We start from the raw sequence: 18,645 nt of genomic DNA, 5'->3' as shown, positions 1-18,645 counted from the left end.
ATATATATATATATATATATATATCTTTTTCTCAGTTTTTTTAATCTCTTTTTGTTGTGGGTGTTTCTGCTTAATATTTTCGGGTGCACCAAAGCAGCATGTCAGTTCACCACAGACAAAAAGGTAATAACTCTTTAAAATCATTGTTTTACTACAAAACAAAAAAAGGAGCCACAGAGCTCACCAACGTGGCTTAAACACGAAAAAAAAAAAGTATAACCATGATGATTAAAAAAAACAAGCTCTGGCAAACATTTGACAGTGTTAAAAACTCAACAATGCATGTCTAAAACATAACAGTGTTGGGAAAAAATAGAGTCATGAATATATATTATGTTCAATGATATATAAAGTCATTAAATTGTTAAAATGCAGACTATGTCATGACATATAGCATAACAGTGATACTTGAGTCTTTATGGTGTTTCTTTATTGCATAATATAATATTGTGTTATTAACACTAATGCAGCTTTGTTGCGTCAACCTGCACTGAATCAACGCTTCTTCTACACAACATGCAGTCACATTAATACTCGTACAGCAGAAACTACGCAATATATTTACAATTGAATTAAAACAATTAAAGAAAAGTCAGGCTCCTTGAATTTAAAACCCTAACATCCGGTGATCGCGTGGTTCTGACGCCCCGCCCTCACTGTTTGTAAACACTGCTTCACAATGACAGACGCTACGACGGCGGAAAGCGATTATATATAAAAACAAGACATCTTTATTCAACGGTGCAGCTTTAGAATAAAAATGGCAAACTGTTAGCCTGCTAGGTCGATCCCAGTCATTTCGCCACATGCATACAAACGTTTAATAATCACCGGTACAGTAGCTTTGAAGCTAAGCTAACAGCTAAGCGTCACCCGGGACTGCAACAATGACTGACTGATCAGTTCAGTTTAGGGCTGCTTTATTTGCATTAGCACACGCTGTGTGTAATAAGCATGCTGGGTAATATTTACTACCAGTTAATACCTTGTGAGATAGTCACGTGAACCTCGATATTAGCGTTGGCAGAGTGTCTGAGCGATGAATGAAACCAACAGATAGAAAGCCGGGCTGCAGCTGTCAAGCTAGCGGTTGTTGTCGTGAGGCTAACGGCAACTAACGTTAACTAACGTAAGCTAACGTTTTCTGGTGATATTTTTACGTTACGCTTTTCCTCCGTTCATAGGGGGCATTGATCAAAATGACTGCGGGGCTTTTTACCTGTCGTGATGCAGGTTGACGGCCGCTTCCATCGGGCAGAAGAAGGCGGAGTGTTTATTACAAATCCAAATTTTTTTTTCCACGACTGTTAACGCTGCACTTCCACCGAAAGACCACTGTGCACAACTCCGCAATGAAATGGCGCCTTCCCGCTTCCGCTTGACGCTATATAAACCCACGACGTGGCAGTGACGCGTATTTCCGGTCAAGTTAGGGGTGACTCTGCGCTCCTATTGGCTGCGACCACACGTCTGTCAAACTAGGCACACACGCCAGGCACCTCCCTGGTTCCGTACATGTTGTAGTCTGCCATGTTTGAAAACAATGGATTTATTCAGGTTTTAGATTTTGGCTTCGAAGTATTCATAATTACGGCTTTACTTTTGACAGACACACGTCATTCTGTCTGCAGGGAATGATGTCATGTGTTATGTTATCTGCAGTGTCTGGGGTTGCTGGTGCAGGTCCTCTCTGCTACAGAAAAGCCTTCAGACTTACATTGTTGGTAAATTGTCGTTTGTATGGAGATTATGAAAATACTAACCGTTGTTTTGGCATGGAATATGTGGGCAATCATTTAGCTGGACATCCCTTTATGTGATATGCCGATAGACATATATGAGCTTTATATTTCAGGCTTTTAAACTGAGAGATTCTGTATTTAAAGCAACACTTCCCACAAGCTGCCACCAGGAACCCCCACAGCTGTTTGAGCCATGCACTTTAGAAGTAGCTGTCATGTTCTGACAGTAATGCAGAGATAAGCTATCAAGAAAGACCCTTTGACAATGTACATGTCCTCTGGTGCAGGTCACAGTATTTAAAGGAACACTCCAGGGACGTATTACTGTACCCCCATAAAGCTGGAAGACTCACAAGATTCAGTGTTATTACAAATTTTGAGTTTCAAGCCCAAACTGAGATTACCCTCTCAAACTCTGGAGAACTCCCTTTAAGTGCAAACAGAATCAAACAAAGGGTAATATTGGAATTGTAAAAAAAAGAACAAAAAACAGCAACTTCAGAATAAAAAAAAAGAAAAATCAAATAAAGGCGGAAACAAATCAACAATCACCTGCAACAACTTGCAGTACATGAAAACAATATTTCTCCATAAATTGAAATTCACTCAGAGTAGATCTGAAAAGCATTATTTTGCTACAAAGAGGTTGTGAATAAGTAAAGAATGATCAACACAAGGGAAAGTACAGCAAGAATAATACAAAGACAAATATGACAATAAAATATACAACCAGATCATTTAGAAACACTCATCTTAAATACTGCAAAAATAAAACACCTCTATTCTATCTGACTGAACTCTTCTACATCTATATTTGCAAAGTGTATAAAGCAGTAGAGTGTGTGATCCTCTCTTCACATAGGAGCTGGTTTGGAAATATGATGATAAATATCATGGAATGATTCAAATGTTTCAACTGTCATATCATTTCTACCATGGAAGCTATCCCTTAAATACTGTATCTCTAGTTGTGGACCATTGTGGGCAATGTTGACCCTTTAAGTCTGGACTTTCAACCAGCAACCTTCCTGTAACTCGACTGCTTCTCGGGCCTTTAGGCCTCTACATTGCATTACAGTCATTACAGTCATTTAGCAGACGCTTTTATCCAAGGCGACTTACAATTCAAATTCTATCACATTCATACACCGTAGGCTATGGGAGCAATTTTTGGGGTTAAGTGTCTTGGTCATGGACACATCGACATGCGACTAGCGGAGCTGGAATCGAACCGCCGATTCAAGGACGGCCCTGCTCGCCACTTAGCCACGGTCACCCAGTGTGTCACCCAGAGTGTATCAGTGTGTGTCATTCGTCTCCTCTTCTTTACGGTGAAAGCCACATTCTGCTTTTTTCACCAGATCAGCATAAAGACCGCCTTCCTGCATCAGCTCCTCATGGCTGCCCTCCTCCTTTATAATCCCGTCGCTGAGGACAACTATATGGTCGGCCTTCTCTACGACATTCATCTTGTTGGATATCAGCAGCACGGAGTAGTTGTTGGTTTGGTATAGCAATTCTTGGTGGACCTGTTGAGTACAGATATGACTTGATGTCACATGTGGATTACAGGAGTAAATAATTAGCAAAATGTGAGAAACTCAGAAGAATAACCTACCTGATGTTCATTCTCTGCGTCCAAGTCACTGGTGGCGTTGTCAAGGATCAGGATTTTAGGATGTCGGATCAAAGCTCTGGCAATGGCAATGCGCTGCTTCTGGCCTCCAGACACCTGGCCTCCCTTCTGCCCAGCATCTGTCCGACAGAAAGACATACTGTTGAGTTTATGGACATTTCTGGGTTGTTTTTGTGAGTTTTTTTGCATTCAGAAAAATCACAAGGCCAATAATCAAATCCATCTGCCCGTTCACTACTGTCAGTAGGGTTTTGCAGGGGTCACTAAGTTCAATTTCAGATTATTTAGTATCTTTATACTACCGCATAGAATGCAATTTATTGTATGTTTTACAATCATACCAGCCAAAAGTATGACGGAAAACCAGGAGGGATAATATTTGCTTTTGAATCACATTTTTTCAATAATAGAAAATAGATGGAAGGATCAGCCAATTAAAAATGATAAATGCATATAAGTCTTTAAGCTAAAACTTGAGACAGTGAGCTTCCTGCTGCTGTAGCTGGCAGTGACGATATTGAAGTCTTTTGTAAATTATAGTAAAGATATTTCAATGTTGTCCAAGGTGTTCATTTCTGGAAACTAAAGTCTATGGTTTTCAAGACCTGCAGATACCCTGGTAGCTAGACAAAGTTGAGTTTATATGAGACTTAAAAAACACAGTCCTCCCACTACTAAGTGCAAACATCTAAGTATGATAATCAAAACTAGAAAGCTGCACTCAGTAGAGGGCAGATCAACACAAGTGTATCAGACATGGTTTTCACTCGCATATCTAACACAACAGATATGTTTTAATCGATGCAGATTTATGCGCCAGCTCTGGTCAGGCGTGCGTCTCAGCTCCGTCTCACGAGCGTAACCACGACTTGAACCGTTTATTTAGGATTCGGGTCTATTTTTTTTTTTCCAGAGAAGGTCCTCGATCATGCAGCTGTAACTGGCCACACGACATATGCTCTTTGGTGCAGCAGAATGTGAGACTAGCCGTGGACAGACACAGGGGGGCACTCTCACTCACTGACACGCGTGAGTGATCGCATTCTCCAGGCTAAGATAATGAAAAACACATGTTATTCCCCCAGGAAGTAACAATGTGAAGAACCCCACTTTAGGATTCCTTCTGATAGATTGGGTTTGTGGATCGAACCTGTGTCGTAGCCACTTGACAGCTCCATGATGAAGTCGTGGGCACTCGCCAGCCTGGCAGCCGTGTGCATATCCTCATCAGAGGCATCCTCGCAGCCGTACTTGATGTTCTCCCGCACAGAGCGAGCAAACAGCAGGCAATCCTGGCTCACCACAGCAATCTATAAACAAACAGGATGAAGAGGACACGTCACAGCTGACTCTGAGAACGCTTTACAATGAGGACAACAGCAGAATACACCCGGGCAATGAGTGCTAGTAAGTGTCAATGCAACATTAAAGAGCTTTCAATGAACTGTGATTCACCTTCCTTATATCATCTCATTGTATTTTTATGGTATCAGCTGCAGAATTCACTTATTCACATCTTGAATTTTAGTCAATTTTTGTGGTACAACAACTGAAAACCTTTCAGTAACTCCCAAATGAAATGTCCTAAAAGGCTAAAAAGCTCCTTGTAGTCTTTCATGTTTTTGTTTGTTTTGTTTTGATTTATGAAATGTAAGTTATAACGTGCTGTTTTTCATGGGGACAAATTGATTTATCAGCGATTTAAACTTCTTTTATTTTCTTTAACATGATCAACTGAGATTTGATTGCTTTAGGACAACAGTTTAGCAGCTTATGAGGATCTTCTCTGCTACTTTGTTTGTTAGTCGTTCTGTCACCTAGTGGTCAAAAATCTCTTAATGCAGCTTTAAAGGAGCCCTGTGGCGTTTTCTTCTGAAATCAAAAATCAAAAACGTTAAAGTTATGTTTACATTCAGTGCTTCTCGCCAAAATGCATAGCGTTTCCTGTGTGCAAAACACAAACAACATGTGAACCCACTCCTAGAAGCTTCCTACTATTGTGCTCACTGCAAGTCAAATTAGAAGAAAACTACAATCCCTCGGAGAGTTCGAGGAGAAGATACAAAACTCGTGAAGACAGGAAACGGCGTCCGCCTCTTTCCTGTTTGTCAGCAAGTTGCTACAATAACAGATTTTTTAGTAAAACTACACAAAATGGCTAAATAACACCGATCAGGACAAAATGTGACACAAAGCGGCGAATCCTTCGACAAAAGCAAAGTTTGGATCAAACTGAAGGTTCAGGTAAAATATTCAAGTACAAAATAGAAAAAAGCAACCCACCTTGTCATGTAGGTACTGGTCTTTGTAGCATTGCAGTGGTTTCCCATCCAGTAGGATCTCCCCTGCTTGGGGCTGGTAAAACCTCTCCAGCAGCTTGACACAGGTGGACTTCCCTGATCTGTTGAGCCCCACAAGGGCCGTGACTTGGCCTGGCTTTATCTCCAGAGACACGTCCTGGTAGAAGACAGGAATAGGGTGAACAGGTAAAGAGTTGTGCATTTCAATCGCAAAAACACAATAAATGCACAGGAGATAAGAACACATACATACCTTGAGCACAATATTGCTTTCGTTTGTCGTGCCAGAATAGGAAAACGCAACGTTTTTGAATTGAATGCGTCCCTCAAGATTTTCGGGTGCCAAACAGCCATCTGGGGGTATTTGAGGTTTGCGTTCCAAATATTCAAAGATCTTCTCAGAGGCACCAATTGCCTTCTTCACCTCCGGGTAATAATGCATGACAGCCTGGAGGAGAGGTGGTAGAATGAGGTCATTTTATTTCAATTTGACGAAATTACTTTTTGAACAAAACATCAGCCACTTGCAATCCGGCCTTAGAGGAAACAAGTGCACGGACATAATAATATATTCAAGCTTATTCCCTTTATCTTGGCCTGTGGCTCACCTCAACAGCAGAGGCAAACTGCAGCTCATAGAGGACGAATGACACCAAGTCTCCACTGCTAACGTCCCCTCTGGTCACCAGGGTTCCTCCATAGTACAGAATACACACCTTCAGGGCCATGGTGGTCATCTGGGAGACAAAGGGTTACAAATGAAAAGAAATGCATTAAATAATATTCAATATTAGTTGTTTTTTCTCTAGGTTAACCCCCACTGGCTCACACTCACAGAATTACATGTGCTCAGAAATCATTGCAGACTTTATAATCCAGATCTGTATTGAACTCACGCTGTTCGCCCAGGTCGAGGCTGCATAAGCTAGTGATTCCTTTTTGTTCAGGGCGTAAGTGTCCTCCAGCCGCTGTCTGTACCTCTCTGTCTCACCGTCCTCGTTGGCAAAACTCCTCACTGTCTTCATGCAGGAGAAGGTCTCTGTGGCCACCTGGTTGGCCTTAGCCAGCGACTCCTGAACCTTTGCAGCCATGGTCTGAAACACGGATGCAAATGGAAAAAAACTGAATGAATTTGTGACAAACATGACGGATGGACACAGGCCATGATCATAGCTGCACTGGAAATATTTTGTCATGATGATGTCACATTGTGGAAGGTACAACAACTGTTTTTTAACAGTGTCCAGCGCCTGGGGGGATTTTTCCTTAAACTTGCATTAATTGATTTAATTGTCCATTTACAGAGCAACATTTGCTTCCATCCGTCTGGTGAGTGAAAGCTGTGTGAACCTCTTGAGGGAACTATCTGTCTGTCTTTAGCTGTTAAATGCTCCACGTTTAGGGAAGTTCCTCTTTACCTTGTGGAAGTTTCCAGTGAGCTCAGGTATGAACCAGATGATGGGCAGTCCCATGCAGGTGAGCAGGGTCATTTTCCAAGACTGGATCACCATGAAGTACAAGAGGAAGCCAAACCGAGCCGTGTACCACATCACAAGACTCAGTTTCTCACTCAGCACCTCGCTCATATCGTTGGTATCAGTGGTAACACGGGACACCAGTTCCCCTGAGAAAAGAGGAGTGCATTATTAGCCATGTCAAAGAAGTTACAGTTGAGGTATATGTTGTTAAAATTCTGCATATTCTGGATTTTCACCAGCCCACGCAAATTCTGTCAAGTATAAACTACGACAGCAAAAAAGGGTGATTGTAGATTTATAAAATAACTGAAGAGGCAGTGGAAGGGTGTAATATTCTCTTCCTGAGAACTTTCCAAGATTCACAAAATTAATACATTAACAAGCGAATTTACAAGAAAAAGATCACAAATTTGTCGTAACTGTACAAGGAAAAAACTCGGAAAAATAGTGGAGTGCAACACCATGTTAATGAAAAATAGAATAAAAGTACTCCACTATTTCTCCAAATTGGTGACTCTATAATCTGGCAAATTTATGATTTTTCTTGCGTAAATTTATTTTCTCAGAATATTGCCAAAAAAAATAAGTTGGCTCTATAAGTGAAAGGATAAAAGCAGGTTTATGATTTATTCACAATGACCTAGTGTACTGTACACAGTGCTCTTTCCTAGATGCCTGTTGAGTCCGTCATATGCACTGTTTTCACGTGATTTACCTGTCTTAGTGGCATCGAAGAAAGCAATCTCCTGCTTCAGCACAGCCTGGAAGACGGCTCCCTGCACCGAGGTGTGTACGAGGCTCATGGTGACGTTGTAAATGAGGTCGCCTACAAACTCAAGCACAGCACTGAAACCAGAGGGGGAGAAAGCAATCAGACCTTTTACTGAAGTAAAAGTAGTCATACCACAGTGTAGAAATACTCTGTTACAAGTCAATAGAAACAGAATAGAAACCCTTTTTATTGTCATATACATATACACATACACGAAATTTGACCTCTGCATTTGACCCATCCCTATATATAGGGAGCAGAGGACTGCCAATGACAGGCGCCCGGGGAGCCGGGGGTTCAGTGTCTTGCTCAGGGACACTACGACACGTGACACGTCCCAGTCGAGGATCGAACTGTTGACCCTGCCAGACAACCCTCTTAAGCCAGTGAGCCACAGTCGCCCCCGTGGCTCACTTTTTTTTTTTTTTTTTTTTTATTAATAGAAGTCTAGTCAAGTCTTGCATTCAAACAAAGTAAAAGTAATAGTTTAAGATATTTTTTACGACGGGGAACTAAACTGAAAGTTAAACTTATCTATACTGTTTCTGTTAATGGAGTCTGGTGGGTTTGAAGAGTTAAGATTGGATTTACTTTCAGTTCAGTTCCCGTCAGAAACGGCTGTCTGACTGCAAAATGAAGCTTGTTTTAGGTGAGCTTTTCTTTTAGGTGACTGAAGCACGTTTTGCCGCTGTCCCTGTCCACAGCACGACATTGCTTTGCTCTCATGCCGGTGCTCCTGTCTGTTTCTCCAAACGACTGACATCTACAGTAGGTGATACACTTTTGTCAACTGATAACTACCTCGCACAACTCTTTAAAGCACGTATGTCTCAGGGGGAGACTTAAGTCTGAGACTGCTGAGACTTATGTGTCAGCAGGATTGAGAAAAAGAAAAGGTGTCCATGCAACCATCTTCAGTAGACTTGACTACTGTAACGGTCTCTGATCTTCTGCTACATGATGAACCCTCCAGACCTCTCAGGTTGTCTGAGACAGGCCTGCTTTCTGTCCCCAGAGACAACAACAAACATGCAACAGTTTCTGTGCACAACATTTTTGTATTGATTTTATTCTGAGTTTTTAAATGACATTTAATTAAAAATATAAAATGCGTCTCTTCTGCACTTTGTCTCCATGTTTTTGATGTTGTAAAGAATTTCCTTGTTGCCGATATGTGCTAAATAAATGAACTTGCCTCGCCTCACTTTTTTTACAAATGTTACATTACCTGGCAATAGTCATCAGCGTCATGAAGATGATGGCCTCTGTGAATGCATCCGGTGCGTCTTCATTTGTGATCCAGTCAGCCACACGGCCAGTGTAATAAGGGATAGCCATCTCACCTGAGGTCAGAAGATCACACTATCACAACATGTATTTGGGGAGACACAACTGTCAAATCTAAAATATGAAGCGTGGTCTTTCCAAGCTTCAAAATGCTCAACTTTAACTTACAAGTCAACATCCGAAACGAATGTACAAACTGATTAAACTGACAAAGAGCCAGATGAACCTCAATGAGAAACACAGAAAGTAAATCTGTGAAGTCTTGGGAGGAGAAGTATCCGAGTATGTTTGAGCGGGATGGAAAATGACACCGCAGAGCATTTTCAACACCTCGATAAGTGACACATCAAGCTCACCAGACCTGGAGCTCAAAGCAACACGAGCGGGCAGCTCATCGGCACAATGAGGTGGAGGCTGCTAGACCCGTTGACAGGCCGATGAACTCCGCCATTTGCAAGGTTTACATTATCAAGCTGATGTTTAACTGCATAGAATCTCAATTACTCAGAATATAAGGTGACTAAAAATGGCAGCCATATTTTCAGTATCAGCAACCAAAAGTGTTGAGCTTTGAGTTGTGCTTGTAAAATGGCTCATCTCATAGCAGAGGTAAGTTTGGAATAAGCTGTACTCAATTCTAAACGGATTACTCTGAATCAACACCATCTACTTGGTGAGTGAAGCTGCAAACAACACAGCAAGAACTGCAGGATGTAACTCCCAAAACCTTGCAGTTTCATAAGAACACTTAAGTAAAGTTCCCGCTCAGTCTCCCTTACCATAAGAAGAAAGAATCACGAGAAACAGCACAGAAACAATGCGCCCGACATACGGCCGCATGTATCCCATCAGCCTCTTCAGAGACGCACTGGTGTCCTCTTTGGGCCCCTCTTTGGGCCCCTCAGAGAGGGCCCTCGTCAGCAGAGACGAGATGTATCGACCCCCGGAGAGCAAAAGAGACGACACATATCGACTCCAGTAGAGCCACGCCACTACCATCACAAGATAACCCTGTAACACCTGCAAGACAGATCACAGGTTCATTACACAAATCCAGAAGAATATGAAATGAAATGCTTCAAAATGATTCTGACAAATGTTCGGATAAAAAGGAAAGACAACATTTCTAAAATGGCGGCTTTCTGGATCTCCTCAGACTGGTCTGGTTTTGGTTTCAGTCTTGTTCCTGTTCCAGGCTCAACAACTTTATTACAAAAACAAACAAATAAAATATACTTGAAGTATCAAAAGTGAAAGTATTTGTTATGCAGCAGAATGCCCGTGTCAGTGTTATACTGTAAAGTATATTTGAATGCTGTAGCAGGTGGATTTTGAAAAGTACAATAATTCCCTCTGAAATGTAGTAGAAGTATAAATACACATGAACTGAAAAAACTCAGTAAGTACCTCAGAAATTGTACTTATTTATACTACAACTATGTGCTGCTAAGTGCCCTTGAGCAAAGCACTTTTGCCAGTTCCACATCATCAGTTTGGTGACACCCATGTTTGTTTTCCACTTCTTTTTGGGTACAGCACTTCTTAGCTTGTGATCTGGAAGTCCAGCATTTCAGACATTTTTTCTCCAGCACATAAACACACACAATGGTCCGGATGCCACAATGCATCATGGGCCCTGCTCTAGATCACTTACTATCACATACTTCATTTATTGTGATTGTACAACAGGGTTGTAGTCCCATTTGCTACAAAAGAAAAACACACCAAAAAAAATATCAATGTGATCCATACTGCAACTAAATTAGTTTCACCCACCCTCTCCCAGGAGTGCCACCCCCACAGTTCCTCCGCGTTGGGCATCCCCAGCACCCAGAGAAGAGTGGTGTACACCGGGAAGTGGAAGCAAAGGACCCCTAAGCTCTGCAGCCCCTCGAAGCTGCTCATCCACGGCAGTCCTCCTCCGGGGTAGGTGAGGGCGAGGAGGGCGAGGAGGCCACCCCTGGTCAACCCTCCTCCCCACAGGGTGAGGAACGGATGGGGGAGGAGGAGAGGCGAGAGCTGGACCAAGCGGATGGCGTTCACCACACACACATCCAGGCACACGAAGAGCAGGGGGGAGAAGGAGCTCATCTTCTGCAAAACAGGAAAGATGGATATGAATTGTTGGCAGAAACATGTAAAACACAAAACTAACTATAAAAGATAAGCTAATCATTTGCACTTGCATGTCTTGCATGGGGAGAATTTACTTTCACTTGCAGCAGACGTTATTCCGCTTTACTTTCATTTTCATCTACACGTCTCATTTCCTTGAAACGGTTTTGACAGCAAGCCAAAGAAAACAACACCCACAGAAACACCAGCGACACTAAAAAATACAGTATTACCATTCAGCATTATTAGCGTTAAGTCTAAATGTGCAACAATGGGCAACACGGTGCTACAGTAAGTACAGTAGCTTAGCCGAGTTTAGCTTGCCACTTAAATTCAACTTACGTTTCCTTTTCGACAAGCCCGGGTTGTATTCGTCGGTTTGTTATACGTTAAGTCTGACAACGTAAACCGACGACGTTATGTTTCCCCTAACAAACGTTAACGTTCGTAACCCGCTGCTCGTTCCGACGTCGACCGTGCTGATATGTCTGTCAAAGTGAAACCGAAAGTTACTGAAGTTATCGACTCTCCTTTTACAATGGAAAGTCCCTTTTACGTCTGCACACAATGGCGGACGAAGACAAACGAGGGATAACACACTTCGATTTAAGGAATAACGTTGATGTTTTCGACCCCTGCTTTCTTAAACTCTAGTAAAAAGAGAAAGTGTGTCGCACGTCCCACGGTGGTGATATGATAGACCTGGTGGGAACATGTGCCATTTATAAACAGTCCAACAGCGACACCATGTGACGAAATGATGGAACTGCAAGCTTTATGTGTGTATACCACATAATTATGTTCACGTAAATTAAATTACCTCCTTTATTTTATTGATGGGTTTAGGTATTACAGGTGAATTTGTAATGTTTTTTTAAAAGTCTTCTTTTTATGATTTTTAAGCTGCCTGCTGCAGAAAAAAAGTGTATTTTTATGGTTTATTAAAGATCTGAACTGAACAGTATAGAGAGTTGTTTTAATTGATTTTCCAATTTCTTTTGTTTTAACCAAGGTTTCATTATGTCTTTGTTTCAGTCCTCCAGTTTTGTTTCGGTCTGTTTGTTTATTATTATGCAAACATACAGTATCTATATGCATATTTCCATTTTGATATAATTTAAAATGAAAACAGGTTAATTAACCCCTAATGTAAGCTTATTTTTGTCCACAGTTTGTTGCTGTTAGACTTGTCTGTTTTTCCTGGACATTTTTTTTGTTTGGTAAAGTTTTATAAAGTTATATCTATCTGTCTTTCTATCGATGTTAAATTAATATTGTTCAACATTTTTGGGCCAAACCATCACTCATCAGGCCGGTCCAATTAGTACTACTCTATAGTAGTCTATAGAACAGTAAGGCATAAGTATAGGCATATCTATATTTTTACTTTTGGATCTACAGCTGGAATTTAAATAAAAACTTAATGTGTTGTGACATTAAACTGTGAGGGTACCCTGGGGCATTTGCTGTTTGGACACGATATGTATACATGCTGTATGCCTTTTTTATTAAAGACATTTGATATATAATAGTAGGAAAAGTACTAGTATAAATAATAAAATGAATAATGATTGGATTCCATATTGAGTTTCTAGTTAGTGATTCACATTCCTTTACAAAGTTGCCTGCTTTTCTCAGTTGGTTATTCTTGCCTTGTGTTAAGACAAAGAAACCCAACAGAAACGTTGAACTCCCAGATTGTTTCCTTCCTTCCCCTTTGCTTTCATGTTTGTAGGATGAGAAGAGCAAAGCTATTTCTTTCTTTACTGTTTTTTTACGCCCGTTTTACCCCCCCCCCCCCCCCCCCATCATATATCACTTATAATTAGAACACGTGTCCTTTCATGTATTTTAAAAACATAACGTACATTTTTGACCGATTAAACTGTTTATTTACACAGCCTGTGTTTAGTGTCCAGACAAATAGAAAGAGGCTCAATATTGTTTGTGTGGATGAATTAATATGTAGTATTTTACAGTTGTGGTTGATCGACATGAAGCTAAATTGAACTATCTTGTGTCAAATCTTAATCTTTATTTTAATTAGAATACCTAACTGTAGCTTATAGTCGCGCCACCTCAATGGATGCATCAGTATTACAGTCTAATGATATAATATGTTATAATATGTCAGTCACATCGGGTATGCTTTCTGCTCAACAAGTACTTTTACTTTAAACACTTTGCATACATTCTGAGTTCTGTATTTTTACATTAATGTATTAATACTTTTAAGTAAAGGATCTGGATACTTCTTCTGATGATGATATTAGTAAAACCCTGACAGCAGTCACTCAGCATAATCAGTACATTTATTCAAGTAGCATTTTGAATATAGCACTTTTACTTGTAATTGAGTATTTTTAGATTGATGTATTGATACATTTATTCAGTAAAGGATCTTCCACCGCGATGATAATGAAGAATGTACGACAGCAGCTGTTCTGTATAATGGGTGCTTTTACTTGTGGTACTTTTAGCACATTTACACTTTGTAAAATTCAGACAAAGACTTTTACTTGGAGGCCTACACAAAAGTTACATATCTGTAGTACATGCTACATCACAATACTTGCTCTAACACTGCAAAACAAACAACACATTATTAATATTAATGTTATTGTTGTTCTTACTATCACAATTGTTGTTGTTGTTGTTGTGTGACGGTATTTATTTTCTTTATTCTATTTAGAACACGAACTTGCTATTTCTGCATTGAAGGCCAGTGCGCATGCTCAGACATGGCAGCTGCCAGTGCGGGGAAGCTCCGCAGTTCCGCCAGTTAAAGACATTTAGCAAAATAAAACGTGAGCTAACCGGAGCGAACCGAGCTGACAGATGTTCGCCTCTCGCTGTCGGAGCCGTGGCGGAGTGAACAGCCGGCCGCGGGGGAACTTGTGATCTGCTCTGGATGGAACCGACGGGTCTACGAGACGTCTTCAGATGTATAACACTGTGTGAGCAGAGCCGAAACGATGCGTCCTTTTTAAAGGGTTGTTTGTCGAAGTTTAGCATGCAAGAAGAGTTAGACTTAGCTTACGGTGCACATTAAGTTAAATAGTAATAATGATAAGACTAAATATCGCTATAAACACCGTTACAGTCGTTTCTACTTACCCTGCTCTGTGACTGTCAGGCCTGCAACGCCTCCTTCTACCTCAGCTACTGAAACATCTGGATTGAGACGCATGGCTTTGTTGTCTATCTTTATGCATGAGCGGTGTTTTTAGATCGACTGGACAAACAGGCTTTAAAAATAAGTTTAAAAAGCATGTCATTTTTGTTTTGCTTGATGCAAAGACTAACAACCTGGTTCTTGTGTTCTAGCCATTGCAGCCATGGAGGATGTTGGTCTCCATCCCAAACCCACCAATGACCCCCCTGTTCACAGACCCACAGTCACTGAGACTTTCGGGCGGCACCACATGCCTCCAGGTGTGTATGAGTGTCTCTGTAAAGAAACATAGCGGTTATTAACGCGTCTTAACAAGAAAGCGTGTGTGTGTGTGTGTGTGTGTGTGTGTGTGTGTGTGTGTGTGTGTGCTGTTTCATCCAGAACATCTGCACGTCACTGATGCCAGCAGGAAATCTGACATGCACAAAGATGGACCATCCAAAAAGAGGTCCCTCTCGGTAATGACAGAGCCACAGATGGTTCCCCAGTTCCCTCTGCTGATCCAGGGTCCTCTGGGTGCTGACACCAGTAAGTAACAGCTGTTGCTGCTGTAACTGTAAACTGTTACCAGGCGTGTTTGAATTTTGTGAATGCTAGCTTACATCCTGTAAAAGCATAATATAATATTTTTAGCTTTTTTTACACATTACTACCACAAATCCACTTGCAGAAGTGTGAATTCCACCTAGACTGACCCCTGCCATTAACCTGTTCATGTTTTCATGATGCATACCGTTAACATGATTTTGGCATTGTGTGTATTGTATATATTTTGGATTTGCACCTTATTGTTATTGATATCTTGCATTCTTTCATTTTTTTCTACTGCAACTGCTGCACAGCAATTCCCCTTGTTATGAATAATGTTTTATCTTTTCTTATATAATCTTGAGCCTCAATGAGGCCTATTTTAAGTTAACCTAAAGAAAAGATAACTACACAGATTATGATAAACATGTACCAATGTCACAATAACTGGGATAGATGCTGTTAATGTATTTGTAATATATATAAATATTATCCAGCTTGTTTTCATTTAATGCAAGTACAGCACAAACAGCTTTCTTGCAATGACGTTGATATTGTAATTATCTTACAGTATCTAGCGTTATTTGATGGAATGTGTCATTTCATATTCTCCACAAATACGTGTACAACAAAGTCTTATTTTATATATTGCAATCATGAGATGGGTGTCCTGTATTTCTGCAGGCTGTTGCAGTTCCTAACCATCATTTTGTTTTTAATAAACCAAACATATCATTTCCAACAAAGTATTTTAATATTGAAGAACTTTTTTTTTGTTTGTTTTTTTCAGTGCTCCTTAATACAGCTGCCAAAAATGTAAACACTAGTATGGATAAGGCCGGGAATGGAAGGAAAAAGCCCAAAGTCAAAGTGGGAGATCCATCAAAGTGGAAGCAAAACAAGCAGAAACAGCTGAGGATGGAGGGTAAAGCCTACGTGAGCAAACGAAAGAAAGACGGCGAGGTTGTGACAAAACATCCGAGAGCAATCGGACCGAGGTGCACCTCGAACGCATGCAAGAAGGCCTCGAACCGCCTTTGTAACGAGATGGACGAGGAGGCCCGGGAGAAAGTGTTTGACGATTTCTGGCAGCGCATGAACTGGGCTCAGAGAAAACTGTACGTAGCAGAACAAGTGGACCGCGACCCCGTGGAAAGATCTCGGGCGGTGGGATCGCAGTCGAGGAGGTCAGTTTCCCTCCGTTATCACTTGATGGTGGACGGCAAAAGGAAACAAGTGTGTAAAAACATGTTCCTGTCCACTCTGGGGATAGGAGAGTGGTCCGTGCTCAACTGGACGCAGCAAGGAGCAACAACAACAACAATGACAGACTCAAATGAACACAAGTTAGAAAAGAGGCGGGCTGTCCCTCAGTGTGCACAACAGAACCCTGCTTCTTCTATCGTTTATAAAACTGCAGATGTTAACCCGGGTGAGTGTCAGCTACTTACTAAAGAAAGCTGTGAGGCTGCAACTTCCGCACTACGTGATTTGATGCTTTTTTTCTGGTATACGTCATTGTAAATTGATTGCTTTGGAGGTATAACTGCTAGTTGGAAAAAACAAACTGTGTAACTGTCTGTTACACATTTAAAAAAATATTTTAGAAAATATTAATAGTCATTTAACTGGAAAACTAATCAATGGATCATTTGAGAATGAAAATAATTGTTAGCTGCAGCCCTGCATAGTGCATTTATGTAATAACGTTTGTAAGTACCATTATTTTCCATGTTTTTTTGCCGTTACACTAAAGTTTATTACAGTAATACCTCATACGTGTTCATGTCATTTCCCCTGTTTTTGCAGAGCGAGTGAACGCCACTGACAAAGACAAAGACAGGCCTCCAGAACCAGAGGGGTCGGCCAGGAAGAAATCCAGAGTTGCCAAGCCGCTGACATGGAAGCAAAATCGACAGAAGCAACTCAGGATGGAAGGGAAACCGTACGTCAGCAAATGTAAGAAAGACGGCTCGACCACGACTAAAGGTCAGAGGACAATGGGGTCAAGATGCACGTCCAGCTCTTGCAGAAGGGCATCCAACCGCTTCTGTGCCGACTTCAGCGACGAAACCAGGAACGAGCTGTTCACTGGGTTCTGGCAGCGCATGAACTGGGCTCAGAGGAAGATCTACGTGTCCGGATTAGTCGACTGCGACCCGGTGGAAAGAACCCGAGCGCCGTGGACTCAGTCGAGAAGGTTGGTCTCGATGCGGTATCATTTGATAGCCGACGGTAACAGGAAACAGGTTTGCAAAAAGATGTTCCTCTCCACTTTGGGGATTGGCGAGTGGTCAGTGCTCAACTGGGCACAGAATGCATCTCAGCAGGACGATTCAGAGGAATCCACCAAGAAGCAAACGCAGAGGAAGTCCCGTAAAGCCTCCGAGCATGTAGTCCTGAATGAGTTCCTCGAGGGTTTGCCCAAAGTTCCCTCATACTGTTGCGGCACGTCCGTCTCCAAGCTGTATCTGGAGCCGGTCTTCTCGAACATGTCCGAGGTGTACAGGCACTACTACAACCACTGCTCGGAGAGGAAGACGACGGCGCTCTCTCGGCAGGTTTTCTGCGCTGTATTTAAAAAGATGGACTTGGGACTGTGTGACCCAAAGAGGGATCAAGGGTGCTCCTTCGGTGCAACCGGGAATTTGTTTAATGAGCTTTGGGAGGAGTACTGCTTGGAAAGAGGAGCTCCAGGGCCTCAACCAGAGAAAGCGGGTAACCAGTAGAGAGGGATCAAAGGAGTTCATTGCTCCTTGTTGGTTACTTCATTACTTACAACATACGTTGTGGAGAGTTGAATTCCAAAAAGACTTAATGATCTTGACTTTCATTCAATCCTGTTAAGCACAGGCTCACACTGTCTGAAGCAGTTCAGTCTTCATGCAGCTGAGCAGCTGTTTCCCTGAAGAGGAATTATTTAAACACTACAATTATCTTTGTTTTTTTACAGTGGAGAAAGCTTTGTTGTTCCTTGAGATGTCAGTTCTCATGAGATTCTTTTGTCAAGCATCATTGTTAGTTCAACGCTAAAACAAAAATGTTTCATAATGTGCGTAAAAATCTGTCGATCTACTGTTTGTTATTTCAATTTCAAGTGTCATGTGAAGGGTCAAAGTCAAACGCCTTAAAGGACTTGAAACACTGCAAACTGATTAAGTTATTGGTTCTTATTTATTTCACTCTGTGCTTGACAAAGAGCCATTTGGGCCCGAAGTGCTCTATTTTCTTTTGTGGATCGAATATGAACAACAGAAGCGGTTTACAGAGTCATTTTAGATGCAGAGAACTCACAGCCAAGTTTTGGTTTTGTTTTGACTCTGGACAAAACAGAGTCTTTGTAAAGGTCAAATTCAAACCACGCCGTTCCCCCCACACCCTGTAGCTTTTTACACATTAAACTAACGGCTCCTCTAACAGCTCACATGCCCCATACTGTGTGTTTTCAACTTGAGACACAGTACGGGCTACAAATACGCACACACACTCACACACGCTCATACAGTCATCACCCTCCTATTCTTCTCCACACAGTGGCAGGAAGTTGTCCAGATATCCGCAGGGCCTCTGCACAAAAAAAAAAGAGCGAGTGAACAAAGTGGGCTGGCGTGG

At 41.5% G+C, this 18,645-nt stretch overlaps 3 protein-coding genes across 3 annotated transcripts in view; 1 reads left to right on the top strand and 2 right to left on the bottom strand.

Moving 5' to 3' along the window:
- brd2b (bromodomain containing 2b) overlaps positions 1–2,894 on the bottom strand; it is a 13,968-nt gene extending 11,074 nt beyond the window's left edge. Inside the window, exon 1 of the mRNA XM_031867396.1 lies at positions 1,220–2,894. Coding sequence (XP_031723256.1) covers positions 1,220–1,251 — 32 coding nt within the window. The 5' untranslated portion in view covers positions 1,252–2,894. The remainder of the gene's footprint in view (positions 1–1,219) is intronic.
- Positions 2,895–2,923: 29 nt separating this feature from the next.
- On the bottom strand, positions 2,924–12,040 carry tap1 (transporter 1, ATP-binding cassette, sub-family B (MDR/TAP)). The gene is made up of 13 exons (XM_031867397.1): positions 11,673–12,040; positions 10,992–11,309; positions 9,995–10,235; positions 9,157–9,271; positions 7,872–8,002; positions 7,097–7,302; positions 6,575–6,772; positions 6,287–6,415; positions 5,932–6,126; positions 5,662–5,835; positions 4,529–4,688; positions 3,361–3,497; positions 2,924–3,271 (listed from the first exon to the last, which is right to left on the bottom strand). The coding sequence occupies exons 2-13, from the start codon at positions 11,304–11,306 to the stop codon at positions 3,041–3,043; spliced, it is 2,232 nt and encodes a 743-aa protein (XP_031723257.1). The 5' UTR covers positions 11,307–11,309; positions 11,673–12,040; the 3' UTR covers positions 2,924–3,040.
- A 2,030-nt stretch (positions 12,041–14,070) lies between these two features.
- Positions 14,071–17,783, top strand: LOC116394443 (uncharacterized). The gene is made up of 5 exons (XM_031867527.1): positions 14,071–14,287; positions 14,658–14,765; positions 14,887–15,033; positions 15,824–16,465; positions 16,843–17,783. Exons 1-5 carry the CDS (start codon positions 14,242–14,244, stop codon positions 17,760–17,762), a joined length of 1,863 nt encoding a protein of 620 aa, XP_031723387.1. The 5' UTR covers positions 14,071–14,241; the 3' UTR covers positions 17,763–17,783.
- Positions 17,784–18,645: the final 862 nt, after the last annotated feature.

The sequence above is a fragment of the Anarrhichthys ocellatus genome, unplaced genomic scaffold (assembly GCF_004355925.1).
Source record: "Anarrhichthys ocellatus isolate YVR2014 unplaced genomic scaffold, GSC_Weel_1.0 scaffold39, whole genome shotgun sequence".
NCBI lineage: Eukaryota > Metazoa > Chordata > Actinopteri > Perciformes > Anarhichadidae > Anarrhichthys > Anarrhichthys ocellatus.
Note: the sequence above shows the minus strand (reverse complement) of the source record. Positions and strands in the feature narration are given on the sequence as shown.

Bases quoted from the DNA above. Each gene is read 5' to 3' on its own strand.
- tap1 (XM_031867397.1), bottom strand. From the start codon at position 11,306: ATGAGCTCCTTCTCCCCCCTGCTCTTCGTGTGCCTGGATGTGTGTGTG. The intron at 8,003-9,156 runs GTAATGTAACAT...CTCTGGTTTCAG, and splicing joins ACGCTGATGACTATTGCCAG to TGCTGTGCTTGAGTTTGTAG. The intron at 3,272-3,360 runs GTAGGTTATTCT...TGTACTCAACAG, and splicing joins ACGCAGAGAATGAACATCAG to GTCCACCAAGAATTGCTATA.
- LOC116394443 (XM_031867527.1), top strand. From the start codon at position 14,242: ATGGAACCGACGGGTCTACGAGACGTCTTCAGATGTATAACACTGT. The intron at 14,288-14,657 runs GTGAGCAGAGCC...CTTGTGTTCTAG, and splicing joins CTTCAGATGTATAACACTGT to CCATTGCAGCCATGGAGGAT. The intron at 16,466-16,842 runs GTGAGTGTCAGC...CTGTTTTTGCAG, and splicing joins AACTGCAGATGTTAACCCGG to AGCGAGTGAACGCCACTGAC.